Raw genomic sequence first — 19,739 nt, forward strand, 5'->3', positions numbered from 1 at the left:
CTTGGTTGAAAGGAGTTGAAAGCTGACGTGTTCTTCTGCTCTTGTAGCACATCGGCCCCAAGTTTTGATGTGTTGAGTGCTCTGAGATGTAATTTCTAGTCCATGGTTGTAAAGAGTAAGTTATTTGAGTTATCATAGTCTTTTTATCAACTCTAACAGGTCTGATTATTCCCCTAGAACCTCTCTCATCAGCAAGGCTTTTCTGCTCACAGAACTGCGATTCACTGGATGTATTTGGTTTTTCACGCCATCCTGTGTAAGCAGCAGTCTCACAGTTAGCAAGATCTTATTTTTCCACCATTCTGATGTTTATGTGAACATAACTAAATTTCATGTGAACACACTGAGGAACACTGAGGTCTCTAGCTGCATGTTTTCTGTCACTCCTCAGGCAGCTCTCCCCATATATAATAATTATATAATAATACGACAGCTACTAGCCAAGAAGTGTAAAGGCTACAGCATAATTCCTCTTAAAATTTCAACTGACTATTAACCAACTAAGCCAAATACTGCATCTTTTTGAACTGCTGCTCAGGCAGTGTCACAGGACCGCACACCGCCCACAGACCGCTCACAATTGATCTCACAGATGTCCACAACTGGATCATGTCACTGTGATTGACACAGCAGAAAGGACATACCATTTGCTCCCACCCAGAAAGCATGGTCAGTTTTCACAATGATTATTGTGACTCCTCACAAAAATCTCAGAAAGAAGAAAAGTCATCACCAGCCAACAAAGTACCATCAGTACCATTGACATTTTAATCTACGCATATTTAATATGTTTCAGGGTGGAGGTTAATTTGAAATGCTTTTAATTTTAATGAAAGCTTAAAATGATATGTAACCGTTACCACACAAATATTTAGATTTATTAGCACACAAATTGTAAATAGAGGGTGGGAGGGCGGTTATTGTGTTCTGACTGCACAGTTATCAGAAAATAGACCTTTAGGATAGATAGAACAGTGTGGTGAAGCGAGTTCGGAAGGTTATGGAAAGAAGAAGCTGGTGGCAGGCTTACAAAGTGCTGATTATTTTCTACTTTCTCTAACTCTCACACACACACACACTGCTCTGCGTGCCCTCTCGTCAGTCTATCATCTCGTCTCACTGCAGCAGTGAACAATCATTGCTATAATTAAGCATAGGTGTGTGTGATCCTTACCACTTGCTTTCCTCAGCTCCGCTCTCTATTTACAAACCGGCGCTCCACCATGCCTCCTCTTCCCAAACTAATAACCTTATTTTTTTTATATTCCAGCACTGTTGAAAACAAACTCAATAAATCAACAGCAACGTTAGAATAATTTAACTTCCTGCAAGCAGGAGGCAGGTCTTTATATCCATATATGCCAAGATTTTCCTCATAAGTTTTTACAGAATGCTGAATTAATAAGTTAATAAGTAATTATGCCGTGTGCTGTATGTGAACTTGTGTTTTTAACCTTGCAATTGTATTGTAACCACAATGTTTTAAACAACTTCAAATATTACCATTATACTTTATTATATTTTTGTCTGCAGGATGTTTTTGTATTTTTTTAAAGGATGATCTAACACACACTTGTACGAGTGTAAATACCTCATCGTGTAGTGTTTTATGGACATAGAACAAACGGAATATATTGACTTTTAATAAGGTGCACTGTCTTCTAGCATCTCAAACTATTATGTATATGGGACGTGGAAATGAAGATCATTTGGATTGACATTTTTAAATAAATGAAGACTGAATCCTAGGAAATGTTAAATATCTTGTTTTTGGTTTTCTTTTGTTACAGTAACAAGAACAGGCATCAACAAGAGCAGCAATGAAGAACGTAAGAGTAAACCACATATTTTTTACACAGGGTTTGACATTTATTTGGACTTTTGTCTCAGCCATACTTTACTTTCCTCCATGCCCCATAATAAACAGGAAATACAGTATATACATTAAAGATATGCTCATATCATGGCATAGATGACACTAAATTACACTAACTCAGGGTGGAAACTGTACTCTCTGGTGATAATGACATGATTAATGTTAAAACAAAAAACAAACAAACAAAAAAAAAAGTGTTCTTTTTTAACAAATTCTTCATGGTCAGAAAAGTAACAGAATAAAATAAGTGGCCTCTGGTTATCAGTGGGTGTTTTTCTATAAATTAGCATTAATACGAACATTAAAACATGCTATCTACTAAGATGAAGCCACAATACAGAAACAGCAAAAAGCAGAAGGTGGCAGATGGACAGACTTGTCAAGAATGTGCTCAAACGTCCCTCGATGCACCTGCGAACGCCTCTCAACAGACAAGAAGAAACACAGAGCCCTCATGTGGGCTTATCTTTTAAAAAAAGACAGAGGAATAGAGAATACCTGATCAATGATGGAAACGGATTCTTATTGTTGTCTGTTTCCTCCTAGCATGCTCCATATGGCTTTTGGCCCATTGGAAAATATACAAAAAAATAGGAAAGCACCGAGCTCTGCTGTACTGGCCTTGTGGATATGTGCACGCGCAGGAAGGGACAGTGAGATGACCTGGATTAAGCTAAGCAAAAGAGGGAGGATGGTTAGATTTTAAGGGTCCCTTGTTGATGATAGGGTTAAGGAACTCATGCAGCTGGGACTGAAGCACAGAGAGAGAGAGAGAGAGAGAGAGAGAGAGAGAGAGGGAGAGGGAGAGGCAGCCTTCCTCACAGCCCCGAAGGTAGGAAAGCACACACAGCTGCTTACGTGGGACACAGAACTGAGGAGGACAAAAAACAAAAGAAATCAGTCACTTTTCATAAAGGTGTAGCAAAAGTTCTAGTTTGAACATTTCCAAAGAGGAGACATTATATTTAACTCAAACAGATTAGGGAAAAGTACGTCTGATAAAATGTTGAAATGATGTTCACCTTTTAATATGTAGTCAGTTAGCAGGGTGGGGACTTTCTCACTGTCCTCCTTCATGGCGTAAAGGACTAATGGAGAGGAAGAAGAGAAAGGTGAGATTGTCAGTGGTTATATGCATGACAAATTTGTCTTGAATTCTACTTTGTATTTTACACTCTATGCTGTATTTCATGTTGCATTAAAGACAGAAAATATTTACCCTGTACAACTTGCATATTGTGTGTGTATATATTTATATATACACAAATCAGACATAACATTATGACCACCTGCCTAATATTTTCTTGGTCCCGCTTTTGCTGCCAAAACAGACCCATTGAGGCATGGACTCCAATAGACAAAGCATACTTACAGGACTTAAAGGATACTTTTGATAGATACTGACCACTGCAGACCGGGAACACCCCACAAGAGCTGCAGTTTTGGAGATGCTCTGATCCAGTGGTCTAGCCATCACAATTTGGCCCTTCGTCAAACTCGCTCAAATCCTTACGCTTGTCCATTTTTCCTGCTTCTAACATCAACTTTGAGGACAATGTGTTCACTTGCTGCCTAATATATCCCACCCACTAACAGGTGCCATGATGAGGAGATCATCAGTCTTATTCACTTCACCTCTCACTGCTCATAATGTTATGGCTGATTGGTGTGTATATATATATATATATATATATATATATATATATATATATATATATATGTATGTGTATATATATACATATAACCAGCTGAGCTGAGTCTCTGTCACTGCAATGCATTCTAGGCCTGAGTTGAACTTTTGGCTTTGCTATGTCTAGGCTGGATTTTCTCATTAATACGCTCTTTCGAGGAGGGAACAACAAAACCTGACTGTTATTACTTAACACTAATGTGATATCAGTGTGACACGCAACTGCTAACTCCTCCCGAAAACACAAGAAAGAGCTCAGAACGAACAAATGTCATCACCAGGCAACACAGTAGCATCAGAAACACTGCTATTTCAATCTAAACATATTTCATGTGTTTCAGGGTGGAGGTTCCCTTTAAATACACATTTCTATCTACACGCTGTTGACTTCGCAGATCAGCTTTGCACTTACTTTTTGTCAGCATTTGGAGTTCCTCAACAGATGGAGCAGCTCCTTTCTTCTCATATGGGATCACTGTGTTTAGATACTGCATAAAGCAGATAAATACAAAGATCATGCTGAGAGAAATCTTCAATCCACAGAATTGCATGTATACTATCATGTTTGCAACTCACACACACACACACACACACACTGTAACATTGCAATGTTTCCACACCTGTCTGTCCATCCCTGAGTTTCCAAATGTCTGTCTGATCCCCGTCTGCAGGATGTTAGACAGACCCTCCATACTGAATCGCTGCAAAGAGTCAGACATGAAAGAATTCACTCTTCAATATTTTTATATATTCGTTGCTTATATCACTTGTTTGTGAACGGAACACCGTCAAGCTAAAACATCATATTATTATCTTTACTATGACATAAAACTTTGAGCAACTTCACTGCAAGAAATCTTAGGTGGAGACTGTGAGCCAGGCCAAAACTGGGACGTCTGCCTTTACATGCACATGAATGTAATATGGAGTTGGCCCACTCTTTACAGCTATAACAGCTTCAACTCTTCTAGGAAGGCTTTCCACAAGGTTTAGGAGTGTGTTTATGGGAATTTTTGACCATTCCTCTAGAAGCACATTTGTGAGGACGAGAAGACCTGGCTCAGAGTCTCTGCTCTAATTCATCCCAAAGGTGTTATATCAGGTTGAGGTCAGGACTCTGTGCAGGTCAGTCAAGTTCCTCCACACCAAACTCACTCATGCATGTCTTTATGGACCTTGCTTTGTGCACTGGTGTGCAGTCATGTTGGAACAGGAAGCGGTCATCCCCAAACTGTTCCCACAAAGTTGGGAGCGTGAAATTGTCCAAAATGTCTTGGTATGCTGAAGATTATTTTACACATTGATTTTTTGAAAAATGCAAAATTATCTCACAGCAGGATATTTTTTTAAGCTTAAAAATAGTCAAATATGCCTAGAAATAGGCAGAATAATCAGATATTTGAATAACTGTAATTTTATAATAAGAAACGGTAGATAAATCTGACTAGACTTAATTTATTATCACTTGCTAAGCCACGTCTTGTAGTGATTAAGTGAAACTACTGCATTCGCCATCTTATAGCCATCCCCGTTTGGGAAATCCTGCTTTAAATTACAACCAGACAAACTAATCTCATGCAACACTCATAAATATTTGAATAATCAAAAGTTAAATGAAACTCAGAAAGCAGAAACCAAATCAACTCTGAGAGCAAAGTGAACCTATGAAGTACATGGTGCTCTATGAAATGACACACAGCCATAGCTAGAACATGTTAGGGGTTTGTTTACAGTATCAGTGCAGTCAGGGTGAGCTGAAGCTTCACATGATGAGGCTGAAAGTCTGTGTAAGCTTCCTCTGCTCTTCCTGTAAATGCTAAGTGCAGTTCACGTTAATGGATGTGAGGTCCATTAAGCAGAGACATACAGACAATGCAAGTCTGACTTCAGAAAGCACCTCAGCTCATTTACTTACTCTCAATCTCTCTCTCACACACTTACAAAAAATACTATCAATACAACATATACAATTCAGATGCTCTGTGAAGGCCAAGGGTAGACATATTTAACTATATTTCAAACTACTTAATAACTATTCTCTCTCTCTCTCTCTCTCTCTCTCTCTCACACACACACACACACCTTCACAGGCATGCTGCCGGTCTTCTCGGGGCGTCCGGACCCCTGCAGGCTCAAGGCCTTGTCCCTGCGACGGCGCTTGCTGAGCTCTCGCTGTTCCTTCTGCCGGTTCTGCACCTCCATGAGGGCTGTGATGAACGTATTCTTCACCTCCTTCTCAAACTCCAGCTCGTCTCTCCGTGCCAACTGAGCCACCAGTTCCTCCGAGTACTCCCTCACTGCCATCTCCACACGGCCCAGCAGCTCCAGCAGATCCGAGCTCGGCATCAGCCTTAATCCTAAAAACAAAGATGTATTTTTAAGTGCAGCACAAGATTTAGGTTATTTATTGATGCACGTTATTAGTTCTGGAAAATTGGTTCGCGGTTCTTCACTTCGCCACAAGCGGGCGGTATTTTTCATGTAGTGATGAGCTAATACATACGTCTGTTTTCAGTCTGTTAACGTGATTGAATTAAGTTTACAAAAAGCCCTGAAGAAAAGAGCTAATGGAATATACAGTTTGGATAATACGCTCTTTGTATCTGAGAAATAGTTTATAAAATTGGTACATTTTGTCTGTTTGGTCTACAATAAACGTCTTGCCTTTAGATGTTACAGGAACATGAACGCTTATTGATTATTATGCTTATGCACTATTACTACACAAATCTGCATATTTTATAAAGCAAGCTGATATAGCCAGCTTTGTTAGAAGCTAGCGACATACTGTAAACACAAACTGGACTTGGCTCATTTGATTTAAAACACAAGAAGGTTTTTTATTGTGCACAGCCATGATGATATCAGAGATGAAGTGTGACCTTCATAAGAGCAGTTGTTGTTGTTGGCGGCCTGAGACAGCATGCGAATCTCCTCCAGGAGAGAGGGGTTAGTCTTAGGGGAGGAGATTCCACTTTCCTCCTCCTCCTCTTCCTCCGTCTCACCCGGGTCAGGAGAGTTCTCCATCATCTCAACAATCTCCTCTATCACCTAAAAAAACCAGTTTGCAGTCAGAACATTTCCTGATATATTTTATTTCACTTACATCACAGCATATTTATTATAAATGCATTAGAATGACCGTATTAGTATATTTCTGAAACTTGAATTAGAGATATTGTTATAGCAAATAAGTCAAGACAGTCTGAATAATTTGCAAAACTTTACATATTCTAAAGTGATCATTACGATCCACTCAATATTACTTAATACAAACTAAACTAAACAAAGGAATATGTTAAAACAACTCCTTTATTTCCACATATTTAATCCTTATGAATTTCCTCTTTCCCAAACTGACTGCTATTCAAATGTATTCAGCTAGCAGAGATAACTCAGTATGTACATCAGAATAAAGCACACAATTAATGGCTAAAGTGCTGTTGTTAAGTCTTAACCACCTCTATTAGTGACATAATTCTCAAATAAAGTTGTCACATATAGTTCGGAGAAATGATTTGGAAAATGCACTGCCTTATAAATCAAGCTGGTGGCCTTGTATCATAAATAAAACCATCATCAGGACATCAGGAAGTATTTAATGGAGGCAGAGTCTCACCTGGTCAGCTGTGATGAGAGGTTCTTCAGTCAGACAGTTGGCATTTTCGTTCTTCTCATTCATCTCCTCCTCCTCTTTTTCGTGTATCTATAAAAAGGAGGTTAGAAGCATGGTTGTTATGACAACGCTCGGCTCAAGTCTGCTAGTATTAACGTCATCCTGACACGTGACAAATGGCAGTGTGGAAGGGCAAATGACTCTACATTATTCCGAGCGCTGCCGAACATTTCAGCTACAGTCTTGAAGAATGGCGCCTAATGGAAGGTCTTTTTAAAATTTGCTGAACTGTTGTAAATGGACAGCTTTCTAAGCACTCAATGTGTCACAGATGTAGACTAAATAACTATTCATCTACACTTCCTTCAGGTTCTAATGATTTGACTTTGCCTGACAATTGAAATAATAATAATAATAAAAAAGAAACCAGACCTAAGAGCAAAAACACAATCAAGCTGTCATTCTGCTCAAAATCATGTCTGGTGCTGACGCAAGACTCTGAGCACTTAAAGTCACACTGCTGCTTGTTATTATGTCTCTGAACAGAATATGTCTGGTGCAGAAGACAAGGCAAGGCTTTGTTTCAATTCCAAAGCAAGAGAGAGAGTGAAAGAAATAGCAAATGTTTTCTTTGAGACATTTTTTGAATACTAATGGTGTTAATGATCTTTATATTTAGGGAGATATTTGAGGATTTTTGGGTAATACCATCAGACTTCTTAAAGCAGGAGTACATTATATACACATAAATATACATACTGTACACTACATTGCCAAAAGTTTTGGGATGTCTGCTTGTACATGCACATGAATTTAATATGGAGTTAGCCCACCATTTGCAGCTATAACAGCTTCAACTCTTCTGGGAAGGCTTCAACAAGGTTTAGGAGTGTGTTTATGGGAATTTTTGACCATTCCATTAGAACTGCATTTGTGAGGTCAGGCATTGATGTTGGTTGAGAAGGCCTGGCTCACAGTCTCTGCTCTAATTCATCCCAAAGGTGTTCTATCAGGTTGAAGTGGAGGCCAGTCAAGTTCCTCCACACGAAACTCACTCATCCATGTCTTTATGGACCTTGCTTTGTGCACTGGTGTGCAGTCATGTTGGAACAGGAAGGAGTCATCCCCAAACTGTTCCCACAAAGTTTGGAGTATAAAATTGTCCAAAATATCTTGGTATGCTGAAGCATTAAGATTTCTTTTTACTGGAACTAAGGAGCCAAGCCCAACCCCTGAAAAACAACACTTGAATTCAGTGATTTGGAGAGGTGTCCCAAAACCTTTGCCTTTTGCCAATATAGTGTATATATATATATATATATATATATTTATGTTTTCAGTAAATATAATACTTTATTAGAAGAAATGACCAGAGCTCGTTTATTACTCTCCTTACTTCATCATCTGAAAGGTTGCCATTGAGCGTCTCTGAATTTGGACCATCCCAGCTGGACACAGAGGACGGGAGATAGTTATCAGTCAGAGCGTCCCATACACTGCAAACACAAACACAAACGATTATATACACAAACCAACCATTAAACACACAACATGTATGTGGAGAAATGTGGCCTCAAACATTTTTTCTTATGTTAAATTAATATTAATAATATGAAACATAGCTTTTCGGCAAATTTTGTCATCACCTCTATTATCTATTGTACATTTACCTAACAGACTGGATGACAAAGTTTTCCAAAGAATGCATCTGTCCATACAGTATCAATACTGCAGAATAATTAGTCCGAGAGCAAACAAACCCTCATTCACAATCACACAAACTCACAGCCTCACAAAAGGCCACTGGGACACCACAACAGGGACAAACGGGTACTGGTACTGTTCTACTGTCTGTCCATAACGTGTGAAAGCAGCTGATGAATCTCCAGCCACAACAAACAAATCTTCACTCTCTAAAAATAATTTGTCGTGCCAGAAAATCACACTAAAAAACGATTACTAGTACTAGAGCATTACTTTAGGTGTTCATTATACGTATACCTTTTATGTTTGAAGCCATGATGCAGAATATATATTAAATTAGTGTGATTTATTAGAATCATACTAACTCTAGCCTCTGTAATTCAGACTGACCCAGCTTAGCTTCACAGCTCCTTCCTATCTTGGCTATTTAAAAAAATAAACTCTGGGTTTTTTGGAGTGATTATCACCAATTACCAAATTACTAAACAATTAAAATTTGAACAATTATAAATCAAAATAATTATGTGTTACAGAAACATCCATTTATATTGAATCAAGACTAACTTGCCAATTATCCACCAATGCATCATAACTTGTGTCTACACAATCAGCCTGTCTCTAGCTTGCTCCTTCTCATGAACATTAGGCTAGTTAATGTCACTTCCGTTGATATGAGAGTCAGATTGTTTAGTTATTAGATAGTGTTCCACCCAGTGCGATAGTGCTCATGATCTTTCCCCTACATCTGAGCTGTTAAAGCTAACATGCACTTGAAAATAAAGAGCAAATAAGGCCGCTGCTATCATACACAAATATATTTCATCACTGAGGAAAATAAAGCAGCGAATCAGTTTTTCAGCAATGTGAAATAGATGGAAGTAATCTAATGAAAGTGAGTGTATGCGTGTGGAGAGGAGATGTAGTAATGGCCCACTGTGTTCCTGCTCAGCACCGACAGACCAGACACGCCCGTAGATGTACATTAGTGGGCTAATCTGTCCTGACATAAATCGACCATTAAAAATGCTGAAGCTAGACTGTTTTTGGTCAGTCATCATCTCAGTTGATTTATCCATTAAATATGTGTCCTGATTTGGTTCATATTTAAGCATATTTGTTGTTCTAGTTATGTAGTGTTTCAAAAAAACTCAAATCTAGAAAGCCTACAATCATAAACAAAACAGCTTTGTTCCCCCAAATTTAATCCTTAACTGCTACACAACGCTACAGAAGATTCAAGTCAGGAGGCTTACAGTATATACCAAGTGTTTGAATTAAGAATTGCTGATCAAGGACCTCATAAATCTTTGTGCAAAATAAGATCTTTTTTTTTTTTTTTACAGTGTATGCATTGCATCTTGAAGCTAAGATGCACTAAGCTGATGTTATCAGAATGATCTAATCAACCGAACAGTAAACGATGGTTCTCAAGAAATGGTGTAGCTCAGAAGAACTCGAGCAAGGATCATGATATGAAGAGTTCATATGCAGCTATGAAGGTGTGTGTAGATGGGAAGAAGTGTGGTGTCTGTTCTCAGGCCTGCCTACGGGTTATTTCCTGCATAATGCTACTGATTCTCCAATTTAGCAAATAGTGAGTAATGTGCTGTTTTTTTAAAGTCCGCTCTAGTCCAGAGAGAGAGATAGCATGCTTGGTGCTGAATTAAAAAAAAAAAAAAAAAAACAGGCACAGATTTGTGTGTGACTGATTCAGGCCAAGAACAGGAGCCACAGGGAAGAACAACACATCACAACAGGAGCCTTCCGAGTAAAACTGGTACATGTGGGCCAAAAACTGACTCAGAGCTCAATAAGCCTTCAAACAAGCCTTCTGCGCTTAACAACTGCAATTCCCAGTGACATGAACATATGGTCGAAGCTCTGAGAAGTCTATAAACTAGGATGAGATTACTGAGCGGTATCAGAACTAAGTATCAATCATCTGGCTAAATAGAGGAACAAGATGCTATGCAGTAAGCATCTCTGTTGATACAGTGCTTGGGAAAGCATGCTGTACTATGGGAAAAAAATAAGGAGGTGATCTATCATTTTATAGATTTTCCATTACCTTTTTTTGCTGACAAAGTGTAAATTCAGAAAACAGCCAACTTCTCAGTTCTCACTGATGCTGTTATTGATACACCACATTCATACATATTCAGAATTTCCCTCTGTGAGTTTGGGTCAAATGACACATTCACAAGCACCTCTACACCAATGTGCTATATTTATAGATTTATAATTAGTAAGGTTTACGAAATTAAAATGTTTCAGGATTGTACACACACAGACATATACCCACAGATGATGATGTACTCCCTAGATGATGAAGACATCACACATGTGCTTATAATATTTTTTACTGTACTATAATATTCAACTTTTTAAAAAAATAAAATAACAGACACTAAACCACACACTCACTCTTCATCCTGCAGCCGCTCCTCATCCTCCTCAGCATGTAACTGATTGCGTACCGGAGCCAGGCCTTCTGTCTTGGTGTTGTAGTTATGAAAGCACACGTTCAGCTTCTCGTCGAACTCGTTCACCAGGTCCTCCATGGACTTAAAGCTCATCATCTCTGAGAAGTTCTCCAGCTCAGAGAAGTCCTCCCGGCACAGTGGAGCCAGAGGAATGGTCCCGTAAGGTCGGAGAGGTGCCGGTTCTGGTTCCAGTTCCTCCATCTTGCACGGCCGGAGATCCTCAAACTCCTCATCGAGACAGACAAGCGGAGCCTCCATACTTCTGCCCACACTCACACGGCCACTTAAAGATCTGTTCAATCACAGCCCTGACCAAAACATAGGGCTTATTCATTTTTGTACCACAAAAACAAACAAACAAACAAACAGATAAATAAATAAATAAATAAATACCTTTAGACTTCCATTAAAGTTTTGTTTGGGAAGCACTTAAAGAAGCAGGACAAATTTAGTGCTCAGAGGGAAGGCATTTGAAGTGCAAATGTAACACATTATTTATGCACACATTCTAATTGCTTCTATTGTCCATAGATCACAACAATGAGTCTGCAGTATTGATTATATGTTTACGATCCTCGGAATAGTCTCGAGCTGTTCTGAAATATGGCCCTTTTGGTTCACAGAAAAAAAACCTTATCAACCGCTTACACGCCACTAACAAAAGTAAGGAGATAACGTCACACATAATAGTACAATGATAACTCAACACAGCTTGTGAAAGGTGTCAGTCACAGCACCTTCTATAGCTAACGAACTCAAATCGGAATCCTTCTAAATCTCTAATGAATGCTGTGATAATAAACATTGAAAATTAAAGCGAATACACTACAAAAATGTGTGAAATATATAACGCATCTACAGCCCAAATCATTTTGAAATGAACAACATAATGCAAACAAAGCAAGATTCTCTACTCTAAAAAGCCCTTTGTAGTATATATATATATTTCTTTTATTCATACCTTGATTAAATCATCTGGACTACAGGGGAAACTCAGTGATGAACTCTGGGACTCAGGGACACACTCTAGCAGAAGGTGATTATGCAGAACTAAAGCTATGTTCTTTAAACAAAAGGAAAGCTAACATATGCACAGTTCTATTGGATTTTTCATGAGCATTATCACGGCATGACCACATGACATGAAAAGTTTTACTGAATATGGATTAGATTCAGGACTATATCTTGCCAGATAAGCAGTGGAAGAGCACACAAAACTGACACATATGTGTTCTGCAGTGCGTCATCCATGGCTCTATGTGTCTGAATGATCGTCGGGGAAGTACTAGGTACATTCCCGGATAACTTTTGCCCAGTGAGCAAACATGAGACTGTGACAATATAAAAGCTAGGAAACATTAGAGATGATTCTATAGACGTTTACTGCAAAGAAAAATAGACTGTAGTAAGAACATCTTCAATATAGAGAAATTCAACAAATATTTCTCTGGAGTTTGAAATGAATAAAATATTATTAAGCCTATCTCTCCATATTTTTAGTCATTTCAAGCTTCAAATTTTCTCATTACATTTTTATTAAATTTTTTTCAAATATATTTCAGACATTTATTTCTTGAAAGAAGGAAAAGTATCGGCCAAACAGAATAATAAAATTGTGTCTGTTTGTAAATAAGTCTTAGGCCACACTTAGACCACATTATCTTGTGCTTATGAATATCATGTCCCTATAAACATTAATATCCCTTGCCTATGTCTTTCCTTCCAAACAATTACTCAGCAAAAGGACATCAGATGATTCATTGTTTTTTTTTACAGTACAAGGTGATATTAGAACTAAGGCTTTGACCTTCCTATCTACCCAAGTCTACATTCCTCTGGGATATGTCTCTCTCTATTTCCATGCCTAAAGCCCCTAACACAACAACGGCACATTAAAATAAAAGTCAGTGAACTGAAGCAGAGGTTGCGGTGACATGGTGACAAGCAGCTGACCCTGATTCACTCTGACTGAGAAGTATCATTGTGTAATAATAATAATAATAATAATAATAATAATAATAATAATAATAATAATAATAATAATTGAATAAAATGTTTTTCAAAAAGAGTGAAATGAAGAAAATGTTATGGAATTAGGGGGGTCAACTCAACACAAAAACATGATCCATTATAAAATTCCTGCTACAATAAAACAGAATATTATTATTCACAAGGATCTAACTTAGTTACATGTTAATAAATATATTATTACTGTGTTATATAGCATATTCATTTGCTAATACAGAGTGTCAACAGATTCTGTATCCTTCCATACACCTGCCATGTACAGGAAGAACATAATAGGCCACGAGAATCAAGCGGAGGAAAAAATATGGCGGCACGAGACGGCTGGGAAAAAAAACATGACTGACTAAATCCAAGCCACCAGACCAATCAAAACACAATGCTGAAGAGAATGAACACAGTCAAATTCTAACAAGCCAGAGATCCTAGCTAAGACGTTGTTTATATATGTACACTATACTGTTAGGGGAAAAAAAACAACATATGGAGATAAATTTAAAAATAATAGTATGAAGGGAATCTAAAGATGACACAGGAAGGAAGCTGGTGAAAAAGAAGAAGGGATGAAACCGAGAATTGATGAAGATCAATGTTACATATTCCCTAGAGAGGAAGACGGTGGGAAAACAATGGGATTGGGAATAGAGGAGAGAGTATTTACCTGCAGTCGAAGCTCTAGCTGTTGTGTAGCAGGATGGAGACTGGAGAAAGCCCCTCCTAGTCCGAGCAGGTCAGAACCGCACTAGCATCAGCAAATCCCCTGCATGATCAGTGGTGGTGCACACGTTCATTTCTCTGTCCCTCACACAGAGAGAAAGCAACTCTCACAATGGCTGTGCTGTCTCTCTTTCTCAAGCCACTGTTGTTCAGTGTAAGCTAGTAGAAGCACAGGCGCTCGTCTCCTGATCAGTAAGCAGTGGTAGGGCAGCAGTAGCCTTAGTCTCTTCACAGAGCCTGCGCATTGCCACGGCAACCGACATCCCATCATTTCCCCTCCTCCACCCCTCCTCAATCTGCTGCTCTCCTCATCCACCTCATTCGCTCATTTTGTCCACGCCTCCACCCTTCCACCCCCCCCCTTATGGCTTATCTCGTTCTATCCCAGCAGAAAGGCCTCTATATTCATGAAAGAGGAATGAGGGAACGGAGGGAGGGATGCTGCAGGGCTTCATTCACACCTTCCTCTCTTTTGTCACTTGCCATGTGCCAGGGTGATGACAGAACCCTTCTTCTTCTTCTTCTTCTTCTGCTTCTTCCCTGTTCTCAGTACCACTCAAAGGCCCAGATTTACAACACAGTGGCTTGAAACTCACGTATACAGGCTAGCATTTTCACTTACAAATCAAAATGATTTTATTAACAGAAACAAACAGAAAGACAAAACGATCTTAAAAAATACATTAGCATATTTAAAATGTAATAGAAAATTGTAAAAAGGTGGCATAAGTCTTATCAAAAAAAAATCTTCATGATTGGACCAACATCAATAAATAAATAATTTCAATTCTGACAAATTTTATTTAAAAAAACAAACAAACAAACAAACTAATAGGTCAAAAAAGTTCCATATTAACCTACAAGACTATAAATACAGTCATAAACCTCCGGGTGCATAGTTTAGTTTGGCAGCTAATATAAAGCGACGGGGCATAAAGAGTCCTTGCACTTTCATACACATCAAAACCCCTCCTCTCTTCTGCCTCACACACACATATTTACACACACACACACATACAGCATGTACATTTATGGAGCCTCTCTCTCATAGTCTTTGCTCTTATCCCTTGACTGAACTCCTTGATAAGCACAATCACACAGATGCACCCCTACATACATGGACAATTGCAGACAATCCAAAGCCTGAAGAAACACATCCAGTGAAAGCTTGTATAAATATCTATCACTGATATACTGTAACTATGACATCAGTGTGACATCAGGTTTCCTTTTGTTTAGCATCCACATCAGCATACCTGCTGTTATCAAATGTCTCAACGTGGATTATTTTGGACTTTTGTGGAACCAAGTGCAACAGTATCACCAGTGGTTGAAAGAAAAATACACAGAATGGTATGAAGAAGTGAGACCAGGGCTGATTTGGCTTTAGATTCGTGTAAGCTTGTCAGTCATAGGAACAGACTGAGACACCTCTTAAGCCGGATCCAAATGGCTTCATGTTGTTTAAATGAAAGGGCTGCAACATTTCCCATTAACATGTTTGGTATTCTAAGGTAACACTGCCTTCAAGCATTTGTGGGTAACTATCTGTGTGTAACAGATGAGACCTCATGATATGATGCATGGCTCAACCTGAATAGTTTCAATGTCAGGATATTGATACTGCTGAGTTTATAGATCTAACATCACCTCCAGCCCTCACTAATTATAACTGAATAGCTCCATGTCTCGGTATACGTTTGTGTGTTTGCAGACAACCGTGCATGTTTTCTAGATTAGGATCTTACCTGACACATTAGATATAAAGTCGCCTCAAATCCTCACTATAAGGAGAATGTGTTCAGAATCTACAGTGGGTTCATTTATAACATGAAAGGTTGCAGACTTTTCCCTCCATAGAGGTGAACTACTGCACCTTACCCTAATTCCCTGATCAATTATAAGCATCCATTTTATTAGTATATTGCCTTGACACACAAATGCAGTTATACATGATGCTGTGTGTGTGTGTGTGTGTGTGTCTGTGTGGAGAGACGGGAATAAATAAAATCTATACAATTTTTTCATTTTATAGTTTTACTCTGTCACAGTGCCATTTCCACATGGACCCATGGAATAACATAATAACAATAGGTAACTTTAAATGTGATTACATTTGACAGTGACTCTATGGCATTTTAAGAGACTCCAAATTAACTTGTATGTTCCAAATCACTTTCAAATGCGAAAATAACTCAATATAGTGCTGTGGAACTGAAGGAAATGTGTTCCAAGTAAAGGAACTATGATTAAACCTTCCCCTGAGGTGTTTTGGGTTATTTAAACATTTGTGCAAAGAAATCAAACCAGAAACAGCATTTTGATAATTAATAGAGTCAAAATGCTAAATGGATAAAATGCATGTCAGTTTAAAATTCCCAGCTCCATCACACGAAGAACTGTTTACTGCCTTCACTACATACGGAATAGAGTGGGAGAAATCAGCCAGCATCTTCAAGGACAAACAGTGATGACCTGATTTTGCTAAATAGGGACAGGCCCCCCACCACACACACACACACACACACACACACACACACACACGCTACAACACAGTCAAAATAGAGTCTGAATGACGGAGAGGCCACTGTTGCTATAACAACCTGACAGCAACACTGAGGACTGCACTTGAGGTGGTTTCTTTGGTTAGAATTGAAAAGCCTGTCTCCACACACTAATAGCTTTGTGTAAAGAGTTAGTGACATCATCATTACAGAATTCTTGGCTCAGAAGCTTTTACTTCTAACTGATATATGTCATGCTTGTATAGGGGCTTTGCTCGTCTTTTTTCACCTTAACACTCAGTTTATGTCTATTATATATTTTTTTTAATTGAGTGTACATCTACTGCTGTCCATTTATACTACTCTATTTGTAATGGGCTCAGATCTTTGGAAAAAATTTATTTCTTGGAGTATCTTTTTTTTCCTTTGAGTTAAACTAGCCTTGATGAATTGATTGGATTGCTTCAACACCTAGCATACTTTTGAAAAAGTTCCACATGGACAATCCAATCTGTAGTATATAATACAGACCTTTCGTGCAGCATTACTGGAGCTTCAGGTCAGCCTTTCATTCAGCAGCATTCAACTCTCTCCTGGTTGTGATCAATACTGAGAGCAGCTGCTCTTCTTGCTTCTTCAGCCTTCAGTCTAAAAAACAGAGTTGTCAGCAGCACTCACGTTCTGATCAATACTGCTCTCCCGCTGCTGAAATGCAGACATCATATAACTACATGCCTTTCAAAACATGTTGTTATAGCCATCCAGCCTGAAGAGGATATCACAAATGGAATATGATTCACACTGTACAGTATTACAGATCACTAGTGAGAAATACCTGCATGTACCTGTTCACACTCAGGTGATGGTGTACATGTAAACAACATCAACAAAATAGGGAGGAATACACCCTTGATGTGATCTGAGTCAAGTACAGGGCACCATGAATACACATTCCCTGACTCATTCAATTTACACCAAGGACAAGTTAGTGTAAACAACCCACCTACTGCCATGTTTCTGGAGGTGAGCGGTAACTGGAGAACTGGAAACTGGAGATGAAACTCACATGCAGGGTTAATCCCAGGATAATACCAGAGACCTTTGCAATCTGAGGTGGCAATGACACCTGAAGCACCACCACCACCATAATAATAATAATAATAATAATAATAATAATAATAATAATAATAATAATAATAATAATAATAATAATAATAATACATGTTATGTACATCTTATTCTACAAAGGTTCATGGGGAACCTGGAGCTTCACCCAAGGGACTGTGCAGGGTGCAGGACACCACGGATGGAGTGCTAACCATCATGGGCACAAACACACACACACACACACACTCCTGACAATTTAGAGATGCCAGCCGCCCTACTAGAGAAATCCCAACCGGACCCCAGGGGGTATGGTGGTGATGGTTACACTCAGGGCAGAAGCGGGAATCGAACCTCTAAGGAGGTGTGTGGCAAAGTCACTATACCCCCCAATCATATTGATAATAACAATCATATTGATAATAATAATAATAATAATAATTATTATTATTATTATTATTATTATTATTATTATTGTTGTTGTTGTTGTTGTTGTTGTTGTTGTTGTTGTAATATGTTAATAATAATAATAATAATAATAATAATAATAATAATAATAGAAGATGCTTATTTGTTACTACAGAGTAGAATAGAAAATTGTATGATTTATAGAATTATGATTTTATGATTCTCCAGGCTAATACACTGCAGTAAACGACTGAGGAAAACACACAGGCTAGTTCCAAACAGGATAGTGCTACTGCCCTCTAGTGGTTATCCAGACAAACTACATGTATCCCCACTTCTAAAAGGAGGAAATCTGCATTTTACATAACTTTTAGAACTCTGAAAATGTGAAAAGAAATTATATATTGTTAAACTAACGACTTTCGGTATTCCATGTACGTTGTGATATTGTAGTACGTTATGTATGTAATGAACATTTTGAAAAGAAAAGAATATAAAATATTTTCGTTCTACCACCTTCTTGCACTCGTTTTTCTTCATCTGGGAGAAAATATCTTTCTGAGGCTCTTGTATTATTGTAAAAATATTCAGAACATGTGCATCGAATGCTTGTGGGTTTAATTAAATAAAAGACAAACCAGAAATGTGACAAAAGAATTTCAAGCATGTGCAAGCCCTTCACTGGAGGAAAAAGTCAGACTGGATAAGGTGATGTAGATCAGAGGCTGCTCTGTTTTTTAAACTTTATGAAACTGTATGAAAATCTTCAAATATTTTTGATTGGTTAGTGTGATTTGTGTCTGTCAGTCAAAATCTTTTGGCTAAACATACACCGATCAGCCATAACATTATAAGCACTGACTAGTGAAGTGAATAAGACTGATTATCTCATCATGGCACCTGTTAGTGGGTGGGATATATTAGGCAGCAAGTGAACATTTTGTCCTCAAAGTTGATGTGTTAGAAGCAGGAAAAATGGGCAAGTGTAAGCATTTAAGTGAGTTTGACAAGAAATTGCAGCTCTTTTGTGGGGTGTTCCCGGTCTGCAGTGGTCAGTATCTATCAAAGGTATCCTTTAAGTCATGTAAGTTACAACCTACAGGGCTTGAAGGATCTGCTGCTAACATCTGGGTGCCAGATCCCACAGCATGTCTTCAGGGATCTAGTGGAGTCCATGCCTTGACGGGTCAGGGCTGTTTTGGCAGCAAAAGGGGGAGCAACACAATATTAGGCAGGTGGTCATAATGTTATGCTATCCAGAGGGTTGTAGTGGTGTCACAATCTGACACATTTTCAATATAGCACAAATCAACAATGCATGAATCTGTGCAATGGATCCGATTTCTATTTCCAGATGATTATAACATTCAGCATTTAAAAATGACATCAACTGAAATTAATAACGACAGCTTATTTTATGATCCATTTTTTTGCCCCATGAGTTTTAGACACATCATACCCTTACTCGGTGACCTAGTTGACCAGTATGAATGTGTTCATTGATAGAGATTTCAAAGCACTTTTGTTCATCGCTCTAGTTAAAGGCGTCTGCCAAATACCATAAATGTAAATTAAACATCAGTTCTCGGGCCAGGTTCAGCAAAAACATTCA

The 19,739-nt window shown here is 38.4% G+C and overlaps 1 protein-coding gene across 2 annotated transcripts; it reads right to left on the reverse strand.

Annotated features, from left to right (window-relative positions):
- Positions 1–1,845: 1,845 nt before the first annotated feature.
- fez1 (fasciculation and elongation protein zeta 1 (zygin I)) lies at positions 1,846–14,350 on the reverse strand. Of its 2 annotated transcripts, none has more exons than XM_058412115.1 (10): positions 14,056–14,350; positions 11,311–11,677; positions 8,579–8,678; positions 7,186–7,272; positions 6,449–6,617; positions 5,649–5,923; positions 4,187–4,267; positions 3,979–4,054; positions 2,899–2,964; positions 1,846–2,747 (listed from the first exon to the last, which is right to left on the reverse strand). In XM_058412115.1, exons 2-10 carry the CDS (start codon positions 11,625–11,627, stop codon positions 2,731–2,733), a joined length of 1,188 nt encoding a protein of 395 aa, XP_058268098.1. In that variant the 5' UTR covers positions 11,628–11,677; positions 14,056–14,350; the 3' UTR covers positions 1,846–2,730. The 2 variants fall into 2 exon arrangements, with proteins under 2 accessions (XP_058268098.1, XP_058268099.1); XM_058412116.1 differs by having other exon boundaries at positions 11,311–11,694.
- Between the last annotated feature and the right edge of the window lie 5,389 nt (positions 14,351–19,739).

The sequence above is a fragment of the Hemibagrus wyckioides genome, linkage group LG16 (genome assembly GCF_019097595.1).
Source record: "Hemibagrus wyckioides isolate EC202008001 linkage group LG16, SWU_Hwy_1.0, whole genome shotgun sequence".
NCBI lineage: Eukaryota > Metazoa > Chordata > Actinopteri > Siluriformes > Bagridae > Hemibagrus > Hemibagrus wyckioides.